Below are 17,510 nucleotides of genomic sequence, written 5' to 3'. Positions count from 1 at the left end.
AATCACATCTGCTTTGGCTCCAGATCACATCTGGATCCACCACTGTACCCTACTTTGGGACTATTTCCTAATTAAAAGCAGATAATACATTTTTATAAATAGATAAAATTAAAATGGCTACACTGACTGGGGACGATGGAAGTTGCAGTCCAACACATCTGAAAGGTTCCAGGTTGGAAAAGGCTGATTTGTTGCTTTAGGCCTGGTTTGGGAAACCTGGAAGGTATTCATCCTTCTACAAGCTGGAGTACTAGTGCTTATGCATCTGATCTTTAAATGAGTTAAGAAATGTTATATCAGGCATCTCTAAGCAGAACTAAAACCACAGTAGTAACGTAAAAGACGAAGGAGAAAGATGGTCTCTAATTACAATAAACCTCAGATGACTAATGGTTCCAAATGCTCCAAGATGGCACCATAAGATGGGTCACTCTCAGACATGCAAAACCCAGAATGAATCATAGTTTATTTTCAATTGCATATTTTCCTGAGCTGCCACACCCAAATGTTGGAGTAACATGACTTTTTCTGTGCCTCAGGAAAACTTCTAACGTACAAACCAGGCATCTGTAAAGATAGTATCGGCATATCTAATCCAGATGCTCCCATTTCTGTTTTTACTAATGTGACCTCCGGTGTCCTCATGTACAGTTAGCCTTAGAAATAAGAGGCTTTGTGCTACACTGCAGGGTTGACTCAAAAATATTTTGCTGCCTGAGGCTAAAGACAAGATGGCACCTCTGTCTAGTCCATGTGTAAAAGCCAACCAGACTAGCAGTTGAATCTTACTTTAAGCATCCATAATAGCATCATAAGGCAGTCTTTTGGGATTTTCCTCATTCATTCAGGACAACTTTATTTTACAACAAAAATGTATATAACTTAAGATAAATATGATTGGAGAAGTTTGGATTTCATCTCCATCATCTGTTCTAGCGCAACAAGAAGTGGGAGAAGGAGTCTTGGTTGGCAGGGTCTTTTGGGGGAGGGGGGCAGAGCTCATATGCCTTTAACAACTATATCCCATGCAAAACAAAAACAGAAAACAGCTGTGGTTATTTCCTTATGGAGATGAAATGATTGAGGAAGACTTGTCAGTTGAATTTCCATCAGTCACACAGCTGGGCACAGGAGCCCAACCAAAAGAAAGTAGTAGCAACCCTAGAAATGGAAACAGCCTTTGTGAACTTCGTGTTTTTGTACTTCAAGCATGAGAAATTGTGGTGCAGAAATGCAATAAATAAATAAATAAATAAATAAAGGCATAGGAAAACCAGTTGCTAATAATAAATGCCCCAAACCTTCAACAGACCCCTGCAGAGCAATGCTATCTGCTTCTTCCCCAGTCTACTGTTTGCTTTGGCAGGGTATAGTTATTGGACAGCTTTATTTTCATATTCAAAATATCTTGAGAATATTTGTTAAATATGGTCAACTGGCATTCCTTAACTTTGGCTTGTTTACTTTTTTTTTCACAGGGGGTTGAAAAACAAAACTATTAAATTCTGCTAATCCTTAAAAAAATAACAAAGCTGATAGTGATCTGTTAGGTAGGCCTGGGCTCAGTATAAATCAAATCAAAGCCAAGCATTATTATTATTTTTAAGAACTGCACTGGCAAAACCCTGTACCCAGTCGAAGCTTTGCAGGAAATGCCACGGATAAGTCCTCTCATGGTTTCAAAATGAAGCTTGCATTTTTAGGCGGTGATGTTTCTCTCCTTCAAAGTGAAAAGGAATGTATAAATAATTCATGTCGCCAAGTCCCTTTGGCCCTCCAGTTTTGCTCCTCGTCATTTTGCTTTAAAGCATAGTTTATATCTCAGAGAGAAGAAGGGATCATAGCTAGAGTTTGCTGAAATACTCCCAATGACCTATGCAAAAAGTGGTTGAACCACAGCTTCTGAGTTGCCTGTGTCTTTTAAATAAGTTTTTTAAAAATTATTTAAGTATTTATACCCTGCTTTTCTCAAAGTCATTTACAAAATAAAATACCACACAGCCACACACACTTCCCTTCAGTGTCTGCTTAGCACACTGCCATCTAGAGCAAGGTAAAAAAACAAACAAACCAGGGGACTTGAGTTGGAAGGAGAAAGAAGAACACTGACAATGAAAGTTGCTGTTGAAATCATGCCTAATGTGAATGTTGGGAGCAGGCTGGCCCTACCATTAGACACAGGGCCTTGCTAGACGTGGCCTTAGCGCGCTTTGAGGCCTGGTTTCCCTGCTGTGCGTCCAGATGACGCACAGGGGAATCCGGGGTCAAGGCGCACTGAAGCCTCTCTTAATGCACCATAAGCGAAGTATCTTATATCGCGCCTTTTCTGCAGCCCCGGCCTGAGGCCGGGGCTGCGGAACATCTAGCGACTTCCGTGGCTTTTTGCGGCTACTCGATTACTCGCGATTACTTACGAGCGCTGTGCCCATCGGGCCGGGGGGGATCCCGGGGGGGAAGGCCGGACCCGGCAGGAGAGGGGGGGAGAAGGCCGGGCACCGGGATGGCATCGGGGAGAGGGAGGACGGGCGACGCGGGCATCAGGGAGAGGGAGGACGGGTGACGCGGGCATCAGGGAGAGGGAGGACAGGCGACGCGGGCATCGGGGAGAGGGAGGACGGGCGACGCGGGCATCGGGGAGAGGGAGGACATGCGACGCGGGCATCGGGGAGAGGGAGGACGGGCGACACGGGCATCAGGGAGAGGGAGGACGGGCGACGCGGGCATCAGGGAGAGAGAGGCCGAGCGGGGAAAGAGTGGCCAGGGAGGCATCTGGGATGGCAGGGGTGGGGGATCAGGAGTGGAGGGGGCTTAATTTTTTTTAAAAGGCACTTACCTTGTCCTTCGGCTTTGGGGTGCACGTGGCCCCTTTAACAACAACAACAAAATGGCTGACGCTGCAGGGCTTCCGTAGTCCCTGCGCATCGGCCGTCTAGGAGGCGGGGCGGCGCGCGCTAAAGTTAGGGCTTATCTGGCAGGGTCTAGCAAGGCCCACAGTGAGGCAGTTGTCTCAGGCAGAAAGTACTGAAGAAGCAAGGAGCAAATCTCACAGAAAGCCCAACAATTTCAATAAGACTAGCAAAATGTATCAGGATACCTCTGGGAAAGACAGATTTGAAGGGCAGAGATGTCCTTGTCCAACATTTCTAACAATTTCCCTGAAAGCAAAGCAAGTATATCCAGGCTACATGTTTTTCCTGGCAATCCAATTTCTAGCAATCCAGTTTCCATAACACGGATCAACGTCAGTAGGAATTTTCAACAGAAGTATTCAGTCACGTAGGAACATTCCCCAAAAGATACGGCAGCAGAAGAATAGCTGGAGCTAAAGCTGATTTTCTGTTTGAAAGTGTGAACAAACAGATGCCCACATCTTTACTATAGAGATGGAATTAGGCAAGAGGAAGCCAATTTTTCTCCTCTTTCTGCTTGCTATGGAGGAGAGACTGCTAATTGGAATAATTTTGCTGGTCCTTGTATTTGTTATTTATTTAAAATATTTAGAATCCTCCTCTTTTCCACCAATATTGGCCACTAAGGTAGTTTAAATTAAAAATCATATCCATTAGAAAACAAAAAGAATGAAAAAGCAGCAGCCAAACTCCCATTTAAATTCCTTTAAAGTTTTGCCTGAAAAGGAAACCCCATCTCTACTCTGAATTTGACTTTAAGCAAAGTCCAGACTCTGAGTTGTTAATGTTTTTACTGATAAGGTCCAGTGAAGATTCATCCCTGGCTGCTGAGAGGCCTGGGAAAATCTCCTCCCCCACTTCCTGTGTAGGCTGGAATGTTTCTGGTCCTGTTTCTTCTGCTTCAGAATCTGATTCTTTGATAGCCTGAAACTCCTTCCCCCACACTAAAGGAAACAGGCCTGATCACAACAAAGAGGGCAGGGCTCCTGAAGCTTTAACTGTTGTGATGAAGAGGGACTTTCACCAGGTGCTGCGTGCACACAAATGACACCTGGTGAAATTCCCCTTTCTGTACCACTGCTAAAGACACATGAGCCTTGTCCTCCTTTCCATATGGTCACCCTATATTTGGCTACAACTCCCAGCATTCCCCAGCCAGTGTAGTCCAACACGTCTGGGGTTTTAAAAAATGAAATGCCATCTGAAGTGGTCATATTGATCCCTTTTTGACCAGCTACTATAGCTACTATACAGCACCCCATAGCCATTTCGGGCACCATTTCTATTATTATTATTATTATTATTATTATTATTATTATTATTATTATTATTATTATTATTATATATTTATTTTAGCATGGGGGAGATGAAGCCTGCAGGGGGGAGAGGACTGAGTAGTGAAAATGCCCCCTGGACCTCCTGATGTTACCCACCCCTGCTTTATTATTATTTATTAATTTGTTGCATTTTATCCCACCTCTTTTCCTCCAAGGAGCCCAAGGCAGCATACATTGTGCCCAAATGATAGTTTGGCCATTGGGGCTGTGCCTCTGGTTCCCTCTCTCTTCAACTCTCACACTCACTTCCTAGAGGTTTCTACTTCTGGTTTGAAGGGAAACATGATTTGCATTAACCATGGTTTGCCAGCAAATTATAGCTATCTGGCCTGGGAAGTTGGTGAGGGAAGGCCCCAAGGCATTTTTCAAGTTGAGGCAAAACAAGGATGGTGTCCACCCCGTTCCACCTGCAGAAGCAACCTGGAATGGCAATTAATTTTTATCTCAAGCCTGAAGGCAGTAGGCTAGCTTTGGGACTGCAGAGCAAGCCACATGGCACACACAGCTCTATCCTTCGGCAGAGAAGAAAGGGTGGGTGCTCAGGAGAAATGCCCAGAGGCCTGCCACAGCTGCCCCCCAGCATCTGCTACCTGAAGCATTTGCCTCGCTCTGCCTAATGATAGGACTGGTCCTGTGGTGAGGGAATTGGAGGGAGAAGTGCTCACACCCAAAGCACATGGCACTGATAGTCAAACTGTAGTTTGGCTATGACATCAGAAGCAGGTTACGTATTTAGGGGCAAACAATTATAAAAGCCTATGGCTTGATAAACCTAGCAGTTAATCCTATTGATACTGTAATTTGGTAAATAAACTGAACTGTTAAAAACCAAGTACTTGGCTCCATCCCCTTATTTTATTTATGTTATTTCTATACTGTCTAATAGCCAAAGCTCTCTGGGTGGTTCACGAAAATTGAAACCTAGAGTATAGCTTTTAAAATCATGGCCTGGCATATGGAACAGACCTATCACAAACACTATCAGTAGCCCACACCTTTGCTTTGCCCAATTGTGACCAAATGACAAGTTAACCAGATGCCAAAGGCAGCAGAGCTCCAGTATCTTTTAAGAGTAAATTCCATTTGCTTTCATTTTTCTTATTTCTGTGATGTTATGATAAATTTCCTGCAACTTGCTGAAATTTTCTCTTCTAGCTAACCCTTAAAAATAGGAGTCCATTATAGTGTTCTGAGCAGGGCTAGTCTTACCATGAGGCAGCTACTTCAGGAAACAGAACAGGTAGCAGTGTGTCAGATGCGAACCGCCCAGAGAGCTTCGGCTATTGGGCGGTATAAAAATGTAATAAATAAAATAAATAATAAATAATAAATAAATGAAGTTTATTATTATATTATTTAGCACAGGAGGGTTACAATTTGGATTTTCCACTTAAGGTACTTAAACAAAAGAGTTAGCTCTGAAGTCCTTGATTAACCATGTAATAAATATGTTCACAATTCTCTGAACTATAGCAATACAGAAATTTTATTTTTCCTGCTTCAGTATGTAAGATATAAATAAATAAAATCCCCATCAAGGACCTTGAGCAAGATGTAAAAATGACTTGAGATATGGATATCATGACAGCAGAACTATGTTTAGTTGAATTGACTCTCGGCTGTACTTTTCAGAGAACTGAATAAATGCCTGAGATGTTCAGAATTCTTCATGAAAACAGCTGTTCTGTTCCTTTATAAGAGGTGGACAGCTTTATTAAATGCCTATAACGGAACCTCACTCTTGAACAGTTACAGCTGTCTCGTCACATTCATTTGAATTTCCTCTGAATAATGTTCCACTCTGAGAACCAAACTGGGAGCGTTACAGCATGAAGTAGTTTCTAGGGCAACCTTTATTTGTATATTTGAAAAATGGACTGTTTGCATTTCTAGCAATTTCTCTGAAAACAAAGTCAAATGTCTGTTGGGTTTTCTGAAATCAAGCTTAGGAAAGAATCATGTAACTGGTTTTTATTTATTTTTCTAGATCAACTATTACCATTAACTACCAACCTCTGTTGCCTTTGCAACTCTTATATGATTACTTAAAGTGAATAGTGTGTGTGTATGTGTAGATATATTTTGTAAAGTGATTGGCAAAACAGGGATAAATATATATTCTTTAATTTCTATCAAACATTTCAGCTTTCGCCTTCATCAGTGATAGTTAATATCCAGCGGAAGCTGGTGACTCCAAAATTAGGGGGCAGTGAATCCGCTCTGGGTATCATTCAGAACCAGGCAGAACTCTAAAGGAGCTCCTTTAGAGTTCTGCCTGGTTCTGAATAAGACCCAGAGCGGATTCACTGCCCCACTGACATCAGACCCTTCAGCCTCCACTGTTAGTATCTGCAACTTGTGAAATATGCGGCAGGGTCTTGCTATTTACTGTTTTACTCTGTACAGCACCATGTACATTGATGGTGCTATATAAAATAATAATAATAATAATAATAATAATAATAATAATAATAATAATAATAATAATACACTCAACTAGATCAAGCACAGGAATGTTGGCCTGATTTCTTCTCCCTCCCCACTGAGACACTTGTCCTCTTGAGAATACTTTTGAAAAAATCAGAAAAAGGGGAAAGGAATGTTCTGTAGCAAGGGACAACACATTTGGAAATGGACACTCAGAGCAACAAAACTCAGAAGATGTTTCTGCTGAAATTTTAGAGCTATAACAAAAATTCAAGTATTTTTATCCCGCTCCTCACACGATTCCACAACAGTTTACAAATAATCAGTAAAAGAAGACAGTCCCTGCCAGTCTGACAATCTAAAAAACACAACACGCAAGGAAAAAGGAATAGGGAGGGAAAAGGAGGAGCCTGCAATAGCTTAGTGATGGAGATGTTCAAACATGATCCCTATGCCAAGTAGTTGCTGGACTGTCAGAATGACTTGTACCATGAGTTAGAAAGAATAGCGGGTGAAGATTGCTCCAGATCTCAAGTACAAATGTTCCATAGAGCTAAATTCCTACTTCTTATGTGTCAGTCCATAACTATTTATTTATTTATTTATTCAATTTATCATCCACTTAAGATCAAGAGTTCTCAGAGTGATGTACAATTTTAAAACAAATCAGAAGTCACAATTACAATAAATGAAACAGTTATGATAGTCTGATCCATCATGGCTCTGCACCGTTTCAGGCCGTGGGTTCAGATGATGCTCTGTGATGTAGGTTGGATTGCAGGGTTCTGCTTGGGATTAGATCTTGAGCTGGGTCAGGTTGGGTCAGGTTTCTCAGGAAGCATGACAGAAAAAGATCAGTACCACTGAAAGCTCCAGGTGATACTGTGGAAATTAAAAGGAAATGTACTGACCTTCAGTCTGGTTGGTCCCACCTCCACATTGACTGAAGCTTGGTCTCTTAAAGGGGCCTGGTCTGTTTTAGCCATCTTAGGCTGGGCCAATATGGGAATGGCTGGGGTATGCTAGTGTCCTCATGCCAGGAGTTTTCTGAGTTCAAAGACTGAAATGCTACTTCCTCTAGATGTTGGGGAGCCAACCCTTGGGGTCATTTTGGTCAACTAGTCCTGGGGAAGTGGAAACCTTGTGATGCCTTTTTGTGGTCAAGTCATACCTAGGGAGGTTGTGGGCTCTCCCACACTAGAGACATTCAAAGAGACAGCTGGACAACCATCTGTCAGGTATGCTTTAAGGTAGATTCCTGCAGTGAGCAGGGTGTTGGACTTGATGGCCTATAGGTTCCTTCCAACTCTATTATTCTATGATTCTATGGTTCATATTTCTAAACCAGGAACTCTGGAGCCTACTCAGACGACAAGGGGTTGTAATCCTATGAGGATGAGGGTTCAGGTTTGGAGTCCATGACAGGCACTGATGATCTTACTTGGTGTCTTCACCAAGCTGCATAGTGACCACTACCGGAATAGTGTTTTATTAAAATTAGCCTTGTTTATTGTAACACATTTGGATAATACCTGTCAGACACTATGCAGATAATCCCCTTCCATTTTATTTCCTTATTCTTGATTGCAGCTTTATGATGGGCCCAATACCCAATCCAACCTGATAGGCACTTTTTGTGGCAATACTGATCTCCCATCTGGAGGTACCATCAGTTCCAGTCTTCATGTGGTGTTTTACTCTGACAAAATGGATGAATCTACTGGATTTCAGATGCTATGGCACATAAATGGTAAGTCACCAGATTTTCTTTCATTTTGTTATGAAAAATTACTTGTTGAACTAGAGAAATGCTCAGAATGTTAGAAATATTTGTTAGAAGGGACTTAACAACCTGATCTTTTGCATGTTTATTTGAATGTAGGATACACTGAGAGCCATGGGATTTTCTAAAATCCTATTGTACTTGTTTCAGAAGACTCCATACTGAACTCAGTAGGAATTAATTCTGGGTAAATATCAAAAAGAGACCCATTGTGGTGTAGTGGCAAGAGTGTTGGACTGGGAGTTGGGAAATCTGGGTTCTAGTCCCCACTTGGCCATGGAAGCTCACTGAGTGACTTTGGGCCAGTCACATTCTCTCCACCCAACCTACCTCACAGAATTGTTGTGAGGATAAAATGGAGAGAAGGAGGATTATGCCACCTTTTGTTCCTTGCAGGAAAAAAGGCAGGATATAAATGCAATAAATAAATAAATAATAACAAGTTCAGATGGTGCAATTAATCTTATTGTTTTCAAGTGTGCATTGGATTGCAGCCTAAGGCTATTTACTTTGTGGGACTTAGGTCTGAGTAAATATACTTAGGCTGGGCCTGTAGTTGAAACAGTTCTGTGTAGTAGATAGACAGATATTGTGTTTATTTGAAAGTGGAAGGCTCCCAGGTTCAGAACTGGCATTTACACCCATGCTTGAAAAAGAAGAGGGGGAAATTCCAAAAGGTGGTGGAGCAAAGTGACAGGTACTTGAATTTTTATTGAAACTTTAAAAAGCTAAACTTTTGGTCCAGTGCAGTGCTGCTGCTGTGCCTTTAAGAGCAGTACCATGCTTAGCATATCAGCAGGCAAAGCTTTGCTTGGCATGGAGATAAATATTGTCACTGGTCAGTGTCTGCACATCAAACTGCTCTCAGTGGCAATGGGGTGTGGGGGGTGGGGGGTTTCTGTTTGAAAAGTCAGCAATCCTAGCCCATAGGAGGGCCCTGGTACCATTAAGGGCTCAGTGCAAGGAGAGAGTGTTCTGATGGGCAAGTCTAATTCCCATCATAGTGCTGCTTTGTTCCTTCCCAGTTCTAGACCCAAGGGGAGGTAGGTGTGTGTCATGTATTTTACACATACCCCCTTTTAACCTGGCATGCTACACTATTGCTTCTAAGGCCATTAACGCCCCTCTGCCCCTGTGCACCATGGGATGCCGTGCACCCGGTTGACCAAACAAGCACGTAATGCTTAATACTTTGGCGCATTAATCACCATGTTAACGTAAATTACGTTTGCCCCTTTTTTTGCCAGAAACATGCCTGCAAAATGCGGCTTTGTTGCTTGACCTATTTAACAGCGGCAATGTAGCACTGCAGGGAGATTAAAACTCATGGCTTTGTATATCCCTTCAGAGAATGTGTGGGGCTGGAAAAATAATTAAAGAGCCACAGTTGCCCTGTCTGCCTAATCAGTTCACACTATTCAGTTTTTGACAGCGCGGGGAGGCAGCTGGAATCCGCTGCTGGGGCCCTGGCGTGGGTTGCTCACTGCAGAACATTCACATCGGAGTTCCTCCTCAGCGCGGCCTAACAGACGGAGTTATTTGGCGTCTCCCAAAGGACAGTCTCTCTGGCTAGATGTTTGAGGAGTTTAGAATTCAGAATAGAGGCTGATGGGGCCCCATCAGCCTTAGTGACTGATGTGAAGGAAGAGAGCTCTTCAGCTGAAACCCAGTGGGAGGGGGAAAGTGTTATTCAACAACAGGAGTAAGGTCTCAGGACTGTGAGGTGATGTAATCCTGGAGAGCCCCACAAAGGAAGGGGAAGAGGGGCGGAGAGCGATTTTCTTCTTCTTCTGTGTAGACAGATGACATCACCCTCCTCAGAGAAGCTGCAGTGCTAGCTTATCTTTTCTTTACTGAACTTCTACCTCGTTTCTAAACACTGCCTAGTTGGTGAACACTGTTGCCTTTTATTTAGACGCCCTCGCCTTTTTCTGAATTCTTTCATCTCAGCGGGAGCTTTCCCTTTGTTCAATTCCGCCCCTGCCCCCCCATCCACCCGCCCCAGAGCATTTCATTCTCTACGAAGCCGCAACACAGCCCAGGGAAATCTGGCTGTTTTATCAACCCATCTTGCCCTATGTTTACTGTTTGGCTCACAAATTATGTAACTTCCTCTCAGCTAATTTGGAGCGGATTTGGTGATGCGTTGTAAAGGCAGTAGAGATAGGCCTCATGCTCCCAACTGCAATCTCAGGCTCCGAATGAGATTCAAATAAAGTACTGAATAGCATGCTAATGCTCCTTTTAGGAGTCTTGTTATCGTTCCTTGGGGCCCCTTCCTTGCTCCTTTTCACACACAGTGTCTGTACCAATTGGGATCTCCCGGCTAGAGTGTACTATTATTCTTGGCTGCCACTAGTGAGTCATTTTTGTGAGCCCAGACAGAAGACTTTTAAATATCTTTATGAATTTTGTTCCTCAAATTCCTTCCTTTATTGTCCTGGTTTATATAGTATGTCGGTGTCTTCTTTATGTGTTTTTCTTAACAGGGCAAGATTTTCACTTTACTAGCCTCCTTGACTGCAGTTTTGACCAGCCTTGCATTCTTTTGCTCTTTTTTGGGGTGCATTTTTATAACTTGTAGTATATATTTTATTTGAGCCTTTGCTGCAGTGGTTTTAAAAATGATCTCTTGTGCAAGCTTTTGGCCTTCCTTGATTGTACCTTTTCAGTATACTCTCATTTTTGATAAATGTTTCTCTTTGAAATGTATTTATTTTATTTATTATTTAATGCATTTCTTTTTAAATTATGCACCAATGTTCCCCCAGGCACCTTTCTTGGTGCCTGCCAAGGTGCTCTTCCCATCCCATTTTTTAAAAAAATGAACACATTTTCTTACCAGCAGCTGACATTTGCTGTGAAATGGCTCCCATGGCAGCCATTTTGTGGTGGTGCCCAGGACAGTTTCTCAAATTTCCAAATGTGCTCATGGCCTAAAAAGTTTAACCATGATTAAATGCTTCTGGAGTTTTGTTTGTCTAACAAGGGTAGCCACCCAATATTGGAACTATGGTGTATGGATGGCTGCTTATGAATCGCTCAACAAAGAGAAAACACATGATAAGAAAAAAAAGAGGACAGCAATTTACATAAAATCTGCATATGCTAATTTAGGCATGGATGCACATTTATAAATAATTATTATCATTTTAATAGAGATGCAGTACATCTCAGCATAATGCAGAAGACAGTGACCAGGCGACATCTGGGCCAGACCTACACCAAGCAAGATAAAACACATTGAAAACGTTTTGAAAACTGTATATGGAGTGTGTCATAGACCCCAACAGTTGTCAAAACTGTTGTAAACTGTTTTAAAGCTGTAGTGTAGATCTTGCCCTGGTGTGCCTGCCTGTTCAGTCTGTTGTTCAGCTGGTAAATGTTGATGGACAGCAGTTCTTATGGTTCTTTTTCTTTAAGCCAGACTTGGACTGGACAGCCCTTCAAATAAAGGATGGTCCTCTATAAAAGAGGACACATGGTCACCCTAGCTTGTTTAAGCCTATCCCCCTCCTCTGCAGCCCTCCCTCCCCTGCTGCTATCCTGGGCCTAATGGCAGCCTGAGGTACTGATCTTCAGATGGACTTCAATGTGGGGCTAAAGGATTAAAAAAAAACACGACCCCTTCCCTGATCTTGCTTCGGACCTGCTGGAGTTGCTATGGTTAGAAGAAAAAGCGGACACATCAAATGCATTCCCGCATCAAGTACCATGGGCCTTGCTAGACCTACCTTTAAATCCCGGTGTGTGGCAGGGCCAGCCCGCGATAGAAGTAGCGTGGGCTGTCGCTCCTGTCCACACGTGACATGCGACGTGGTAAAGAAAAGCCCTGTTGTGTCGGCCATTTTTTTTTGCACTTAAAGGGGCCATGTGCGCAGGAGCGCAGCAACGATAAGGTAGGTGGGTTTTTTTTAAAAAAAAGGGTTCCCCGCTCCCCCTGACCCCAATTCCCCCCTCGATGTCTGATGCCCCCCCACCCGCCCTGTCCGATGCCCTTTTGCCCACCTGCCCGTGATCTCTGATCCCCCCCATCGCCCCTGGGCCGCGATTCCCCCCGATGTCCCCTGGCTCCGCTCTTCCCCTGCTGGCCCCGATCTCCCTCCCCCCCTCCCGGCCTGATGGGCACAGCGCTCCTGTGGAGCGCTGTGCCCAGTGTGCGGCTTCTGCCGGCTACTGGCGCGGCTTCTGCTGGCTGCGGAAATACCAGGCCACAAACGGTGCCGGTTATCCCGGGCCAAGGGAGGGTTTAGCCCGGGCTGACCCCGGGATCGCCCGGGTATCAGCCTGGGCTAAACCCTCATCTAGCAACGGCTCATGTCTGTTTTGACTCTGGGACAGGAGGAGTTCGCACACTTCTGGCATTCTGTTGCATGTTGTTACTTTCTCAGGAGGAGAAGGAACAGCAGGAGATAGTGTAGAAGTTTCTGTGCATATTAGTTACGTGCTTTCAAGTTGGCTTAGACTTATGGCAACCCTATGAATCAGTGACTTCTATTCGTATCTGTTGTGTTTAACCACCCTATTCAGATCTTGTAACTTCATGTCCGTATTTTCCTTTATGGAGTCAGTCAATCCATCTCTTGTTTGGTCTTCCTCTTTTCCTTCTACCTTCTGTTTTCCCCAGCATCATTGACCTTTCTAATAAGTCATTTCTTCTCATCATATTTCCAAAGTATGATAGCCTAGATTTCAACATTTTCATTTTTAGTGAGAGTCCTGGCTTCATTTGTCCTAGAATATGTACCAGTGTTAGATTTGCTGATGTGCTACAGCTGTGCAGAAATTAAATAGAGAGCTCAAGGTCTGTGCACAGATGAGAACCACTGCTACAACACGTGTGCAAATGTAGCTGGATTCACTGTTAGCTGTCAGTCATTTACTATAATGGGTCAAAGGTCTTTCTAAATCCATTCTGCTGTTATAAAGATCTCACCCTGAGGAAGATGTGGCAACCACTGAAACATATGTTTCTTGCTCTTTTTGTTTGTTGTCCAGTTTCCAAGCAACTATGACTTGGGTAGGCAGACAGTACGTACTTTCCAAGGGAACTCCGAGACCTTTGTAAGATATTAAAAAAGAAAAGAAACCAGAACTGTCCCCCTTCCCCTTTGGTTTCCAAAAATGACTGCTGTGGCCAAACTGATGTATGTAATTCATCCCCTGGAGTCCCATTCTAAGCTAGCTTGTAGAGCCAGCCAAGCAATGCAGACCCAAATATTCCTTTGCCTTAGAGCCCCTTGCAATGTTTTTGCTGTGCAATGAATTCTCCTGAAATGAACTAAAGTTCATGTATATTTTCCTATTTTTGTTATGCTTTCGTATCTCTGTGTCTGCATTTTAAGGAGTAGCTCCTGTTTTGTTTCAACACATGGCAAATTCCGTTCTATAATGGCAGCAAAATCAGGTCTCTTTCTCCCCCTCTGTTCTCAAAGAATGCATCAAACTAATTTAAAGGGAAAGAGCCTCTGTACAGGCGTCCATTCTCAACAAACAGATCATTCCTCTGACGGGTGAGAGAAGGCAGGCAAAAAGTCAAATAAATTACCAAAAAACGTAAAGGGAGCCATTGTGGTATAGTTCAGTAAATGTTTAGAAATTCTCATTCAGTGATACAATATTTCAATTTAAGTACAAAATATTTTTGCACGACTGTTACACATCTCTCATACCTTTGGTTTTGTAGATAAGTTGAGAAAATATTTTTATCATTTTTGTATGGAGTATTTTGTAATCATTTCCTCCCCAAAGGGAAATACAGTCACTGTGCAATAATATGATTAGTTTAACATCTGGCTTCAGTTTCCTGTCTTTGATATCTAGGCGTTTGAATAGGACCTTTTCACAACCAGACAGGAACCTGGTGTGGGCACCTGCAGGAGAGGACTGTGGGAGCATGTAATTCACATGATCTGTGATCATCACCAGCCTTCCTATTAGCTGATTCTAGCTGACTATCAAGGGCAGCATGTTTTGTTTTGTGCAGGAGTAACCAGAAGGAATCTTGCCTTTCTAAACCATATTAGTTCAAATGCCTTTCCATCAGAGCAGCAGGTGGAAAGGAAGGAGAGTTGGGTCTGGTGGTCACAGGGATGTGAGAAGAGGTCAGTTAGCATGTAAGAGGAGAAGGCAGGCAAAGAGTCGAATAAATTATCAAAAAGCAAAAAGGGAGCCATTGTGGTATAGTGGTTAGAGTAAGAATATAAGGGAGGCTTTAGTGCGGCCTGGGGCCGGATTCCCCTGTGCGTCATGTGGACGCACAGCAGGGAAACCGGGCCCCAAAGCGCGCTAATACCTCGTCTAGCAAGGCCCTACGTCTGTAGAGCAGGCTCCAAGTTGCATAGGTTTGTCCTCCAATGTGTGCAAGGTTTGGTAAGGGAATGAAACAGAGGGGGCAGGGCTAGCCTGCAAGCCTGCACTCTACTTCACATGATTCTAATCATGTGGGAGAATGGAGTGTCCAAATAGGGCTCATGGGATTGTCACTTTCTGCTATAATGCAGAGACCTAACTACATAAAAGCATTTTCCCCCAGTGACTTCCCCTTTATCACATATGAATCAGTCCTAAAATATATGTAAATGGAAATGTGCATTCAGGAGAACAAACTAGGAGAACAATTGTCTGCTGAAGTAGAAGGATATGGGTGGAGGAGACATCTCAGACCTCATTAACCTACAGGTGGCCTGGGTGAGGAGAAGATACTAGGCACCAAAACTCTAGGTTTCCATTTTGTTTAAGGTAGGGTGACCATAGGAAAAGGAGGACTGGGCTCCTGTATCTTTAACAATTTTACAGAAAAAGGAATTTCAGCAGCTGCCCTATGTATGCATGCAGCACCTGGTGACATTCTCTCTTCATCACAACAGTCAAAGTTGCAGGAGCCCTGCCCTCATATGTATCTGGTCAAGAGGGCAGGGCTCCTGCAACTTTGACTGTTGTGATGAAGAGGGAATTTCATCAGGTGCTGCATGCATACAAATGACACCTGCTGAAATTCCCTTTTCTATACAACTGTTAAAAATACAGGGGCCCTGTCTTCCTTTTCATGTGGTCACCCTAGTTTAAGGGTCATATTAATAATATTCCTCGGTGCGCCGACAACGCTTTATTAGTCAAAATAATGTACTTATTGAAGCAAGATATGACAAAAAAATACAAATATAAAATAAAGTTGTTACAAATGTATGTTCTTACAGAAGCTTGTAGATGTATGTTTTTAGAGTGGACAGTTCACTCTGAAAACATACATCTACCAGCTTCTGTAAGAACATACATTTGTAACAACTTTATTTTATATTTGTATTTTTTATCATATCTTGCTTCAATAAGTACATTCTTTTGACTAACAAAGAGTTGTCAGCGCACCGAGGAATATTATTAATATGACCCTTAAACTAGAATTATACTGGTGAATAAGCGGGAAAAAACCCTAATTTATCTATGAAGGATTTAGAATTTGTTCTGCACAGGAGCTGCTGAATTAAAAAAAAGGGGGGGGAAAAAGCTGCAGCTAAGATAGGTTTCCAAGAGTTTTCCACTGGTGTGGCCCATTTTGAATTCCAGTCAAACAAACATGTCTTTGTGGCTAAAAGTGGGAGTCAGTAGGAGAAGTTTAGTCATAAATGCCTGTTTAGGTTGAAACATTCCCAGTTCTTTCAGTCACGTATATATATAGTCTAAAGCTGCCAATGTAGTATTGCATTTTCCTTAGGAATTAAAATACATGAAAGCTCAGTTTGTTTAGAAAACTGCATCAGTGTTCAAGTCCATTACATGGTTTTTCTGCTGTGAATGTTTGTCCTTTTTAGTTCTGCTGAGCTGTAATTGGCAGGCAAGCCAGTGAGGATAGCTTTGTGTACCTATCTTTAGACAAATTCTAGAGGAGTAGTTGTGTTTAGGGATGTCTGAAAAATCCGCCATAGATTCGAGTGAATTTGGATTTTTATGAATCCAATGCATGGATTCTCCAGCAGACTGGCTTTTTCTGAGTTGCGCAGATTCCATGGACTTGTGGACCAGTTTTTTATTTTATTTTCTGGAATTGTATACAAATTTAGCTATACAAAATATTTAAAGGGTTTTTGTTTTGTTTTGTTTTTTTAAAAGTGCATTTGCCCCATAGGCCAAAACATGAAAATGCAAATAGGGCGAGTGGGATTTGTACATTTGTAGAAGTGCACACATTCCAATGCAAACAAAGTTAGCATAATTTAGAAAGCAATTTCATCAGCAATTTCACAAAATCTGGACACCCCTAGTGGTAGGAAGAAATGATCCTATGTCCCCTAGACAACATCTCAGCAGCCATAGGATAGTTTGGATTCCCAGATCCAAGGATGAAGACAGGGCTCTGACCTCAGAGCTGGAAATCGGAGCACCAACCCCTTGCACCTTGGGGCTGGCGCAGAAAGAACTTAGCCAGCTGCCTCTCTGAGGTCAGGAACATGACCTCAGAGAGGGAGGAAAGGTAGGGTGACCATATGAAAAGGAGGACAGGGCTCCTGTATCTTTAACAGTTGCATAGAAAAGGGAATTTCAGCAGGTGTCATTTGTATATATGGTGAAATTCCCTCTTCATCACAACAGTTAAAGGTGTAGGAGCTATACTAGAGTGACCAGATTTAAAAGAGGGCAGGGCACCTGCTGCTTTAACTGTTGTGATGAAGAGGAAATTTCCCTAGGTTCCCCATATATACAAATGGCACCTGCTGAAATTTCCTTTGCAATCCAACTGTTAAAGATACAGGAGCCCTGTCCTTCTTTTCATAATGTCACTCTAGGAAAGGAGGTGTTCCAGTGAGTGGGGGCGGGGAGAGGACAGGGGACTAGGGACTAGAGAAGCCATGATTTGTGCTATGTTGAGGCCTCTCCTGCCTCCAAGACACTTATATTATATGGGCAAAAATGTCCGTCTAGCGAAAATGCAGGGCAGGAGGACAGGGAAGTGAAGATCGGCTCTATAGTTCTTCTACCTTGCATAGAATGATTGTAAGCCTTTGAGTTCGAAGGTTTGTAATAATAGGATTATGCCCTTAGTCTCTTGCAAGAAAA

At 42.8% G+C, this 17,510-nt stretch overlaps 1 protein-coding gene across 1 annotated transcript in view; it reads left to right on the top strand.

The window, feature by feature from the left end:
• The window catches only part of CUBN (cubilin), a 222,405-nt gene that overhangs the window by 93,266 nt on the left and 111,629 nt on the right, over positions 1 to 17,510 (top strand). The window contains exon 28 of the mRNA XM_063147614.1: positions 8,264 to 8,423. Coding sequence (XP_063003684.1) covers positions 8,264 to 8,423 — 160 coding nt within the window. The remainder of the gene's footprint in view (positions 1 to 8,263; positions 8,424 to 17,510) is intronic.

Source organism: Elgaria multicarinata, chromosome 1, assembly GCF_023053635.1.
Source record: "Elgaria multicarinata webbii isolate HBS135686 ecotype San Diego chromosome 1, rElgMul1.1.pri, whole genome shotgun sequence".
NCBI lineage: Eukaryota > Metazoa > Chordata > Lepidosauria > Squamata > Anguidae > Elgaria > Elgaria multicarinata.
This window is presented reverse-complemented; position numbering and strand designations above follow the sequence as displayed.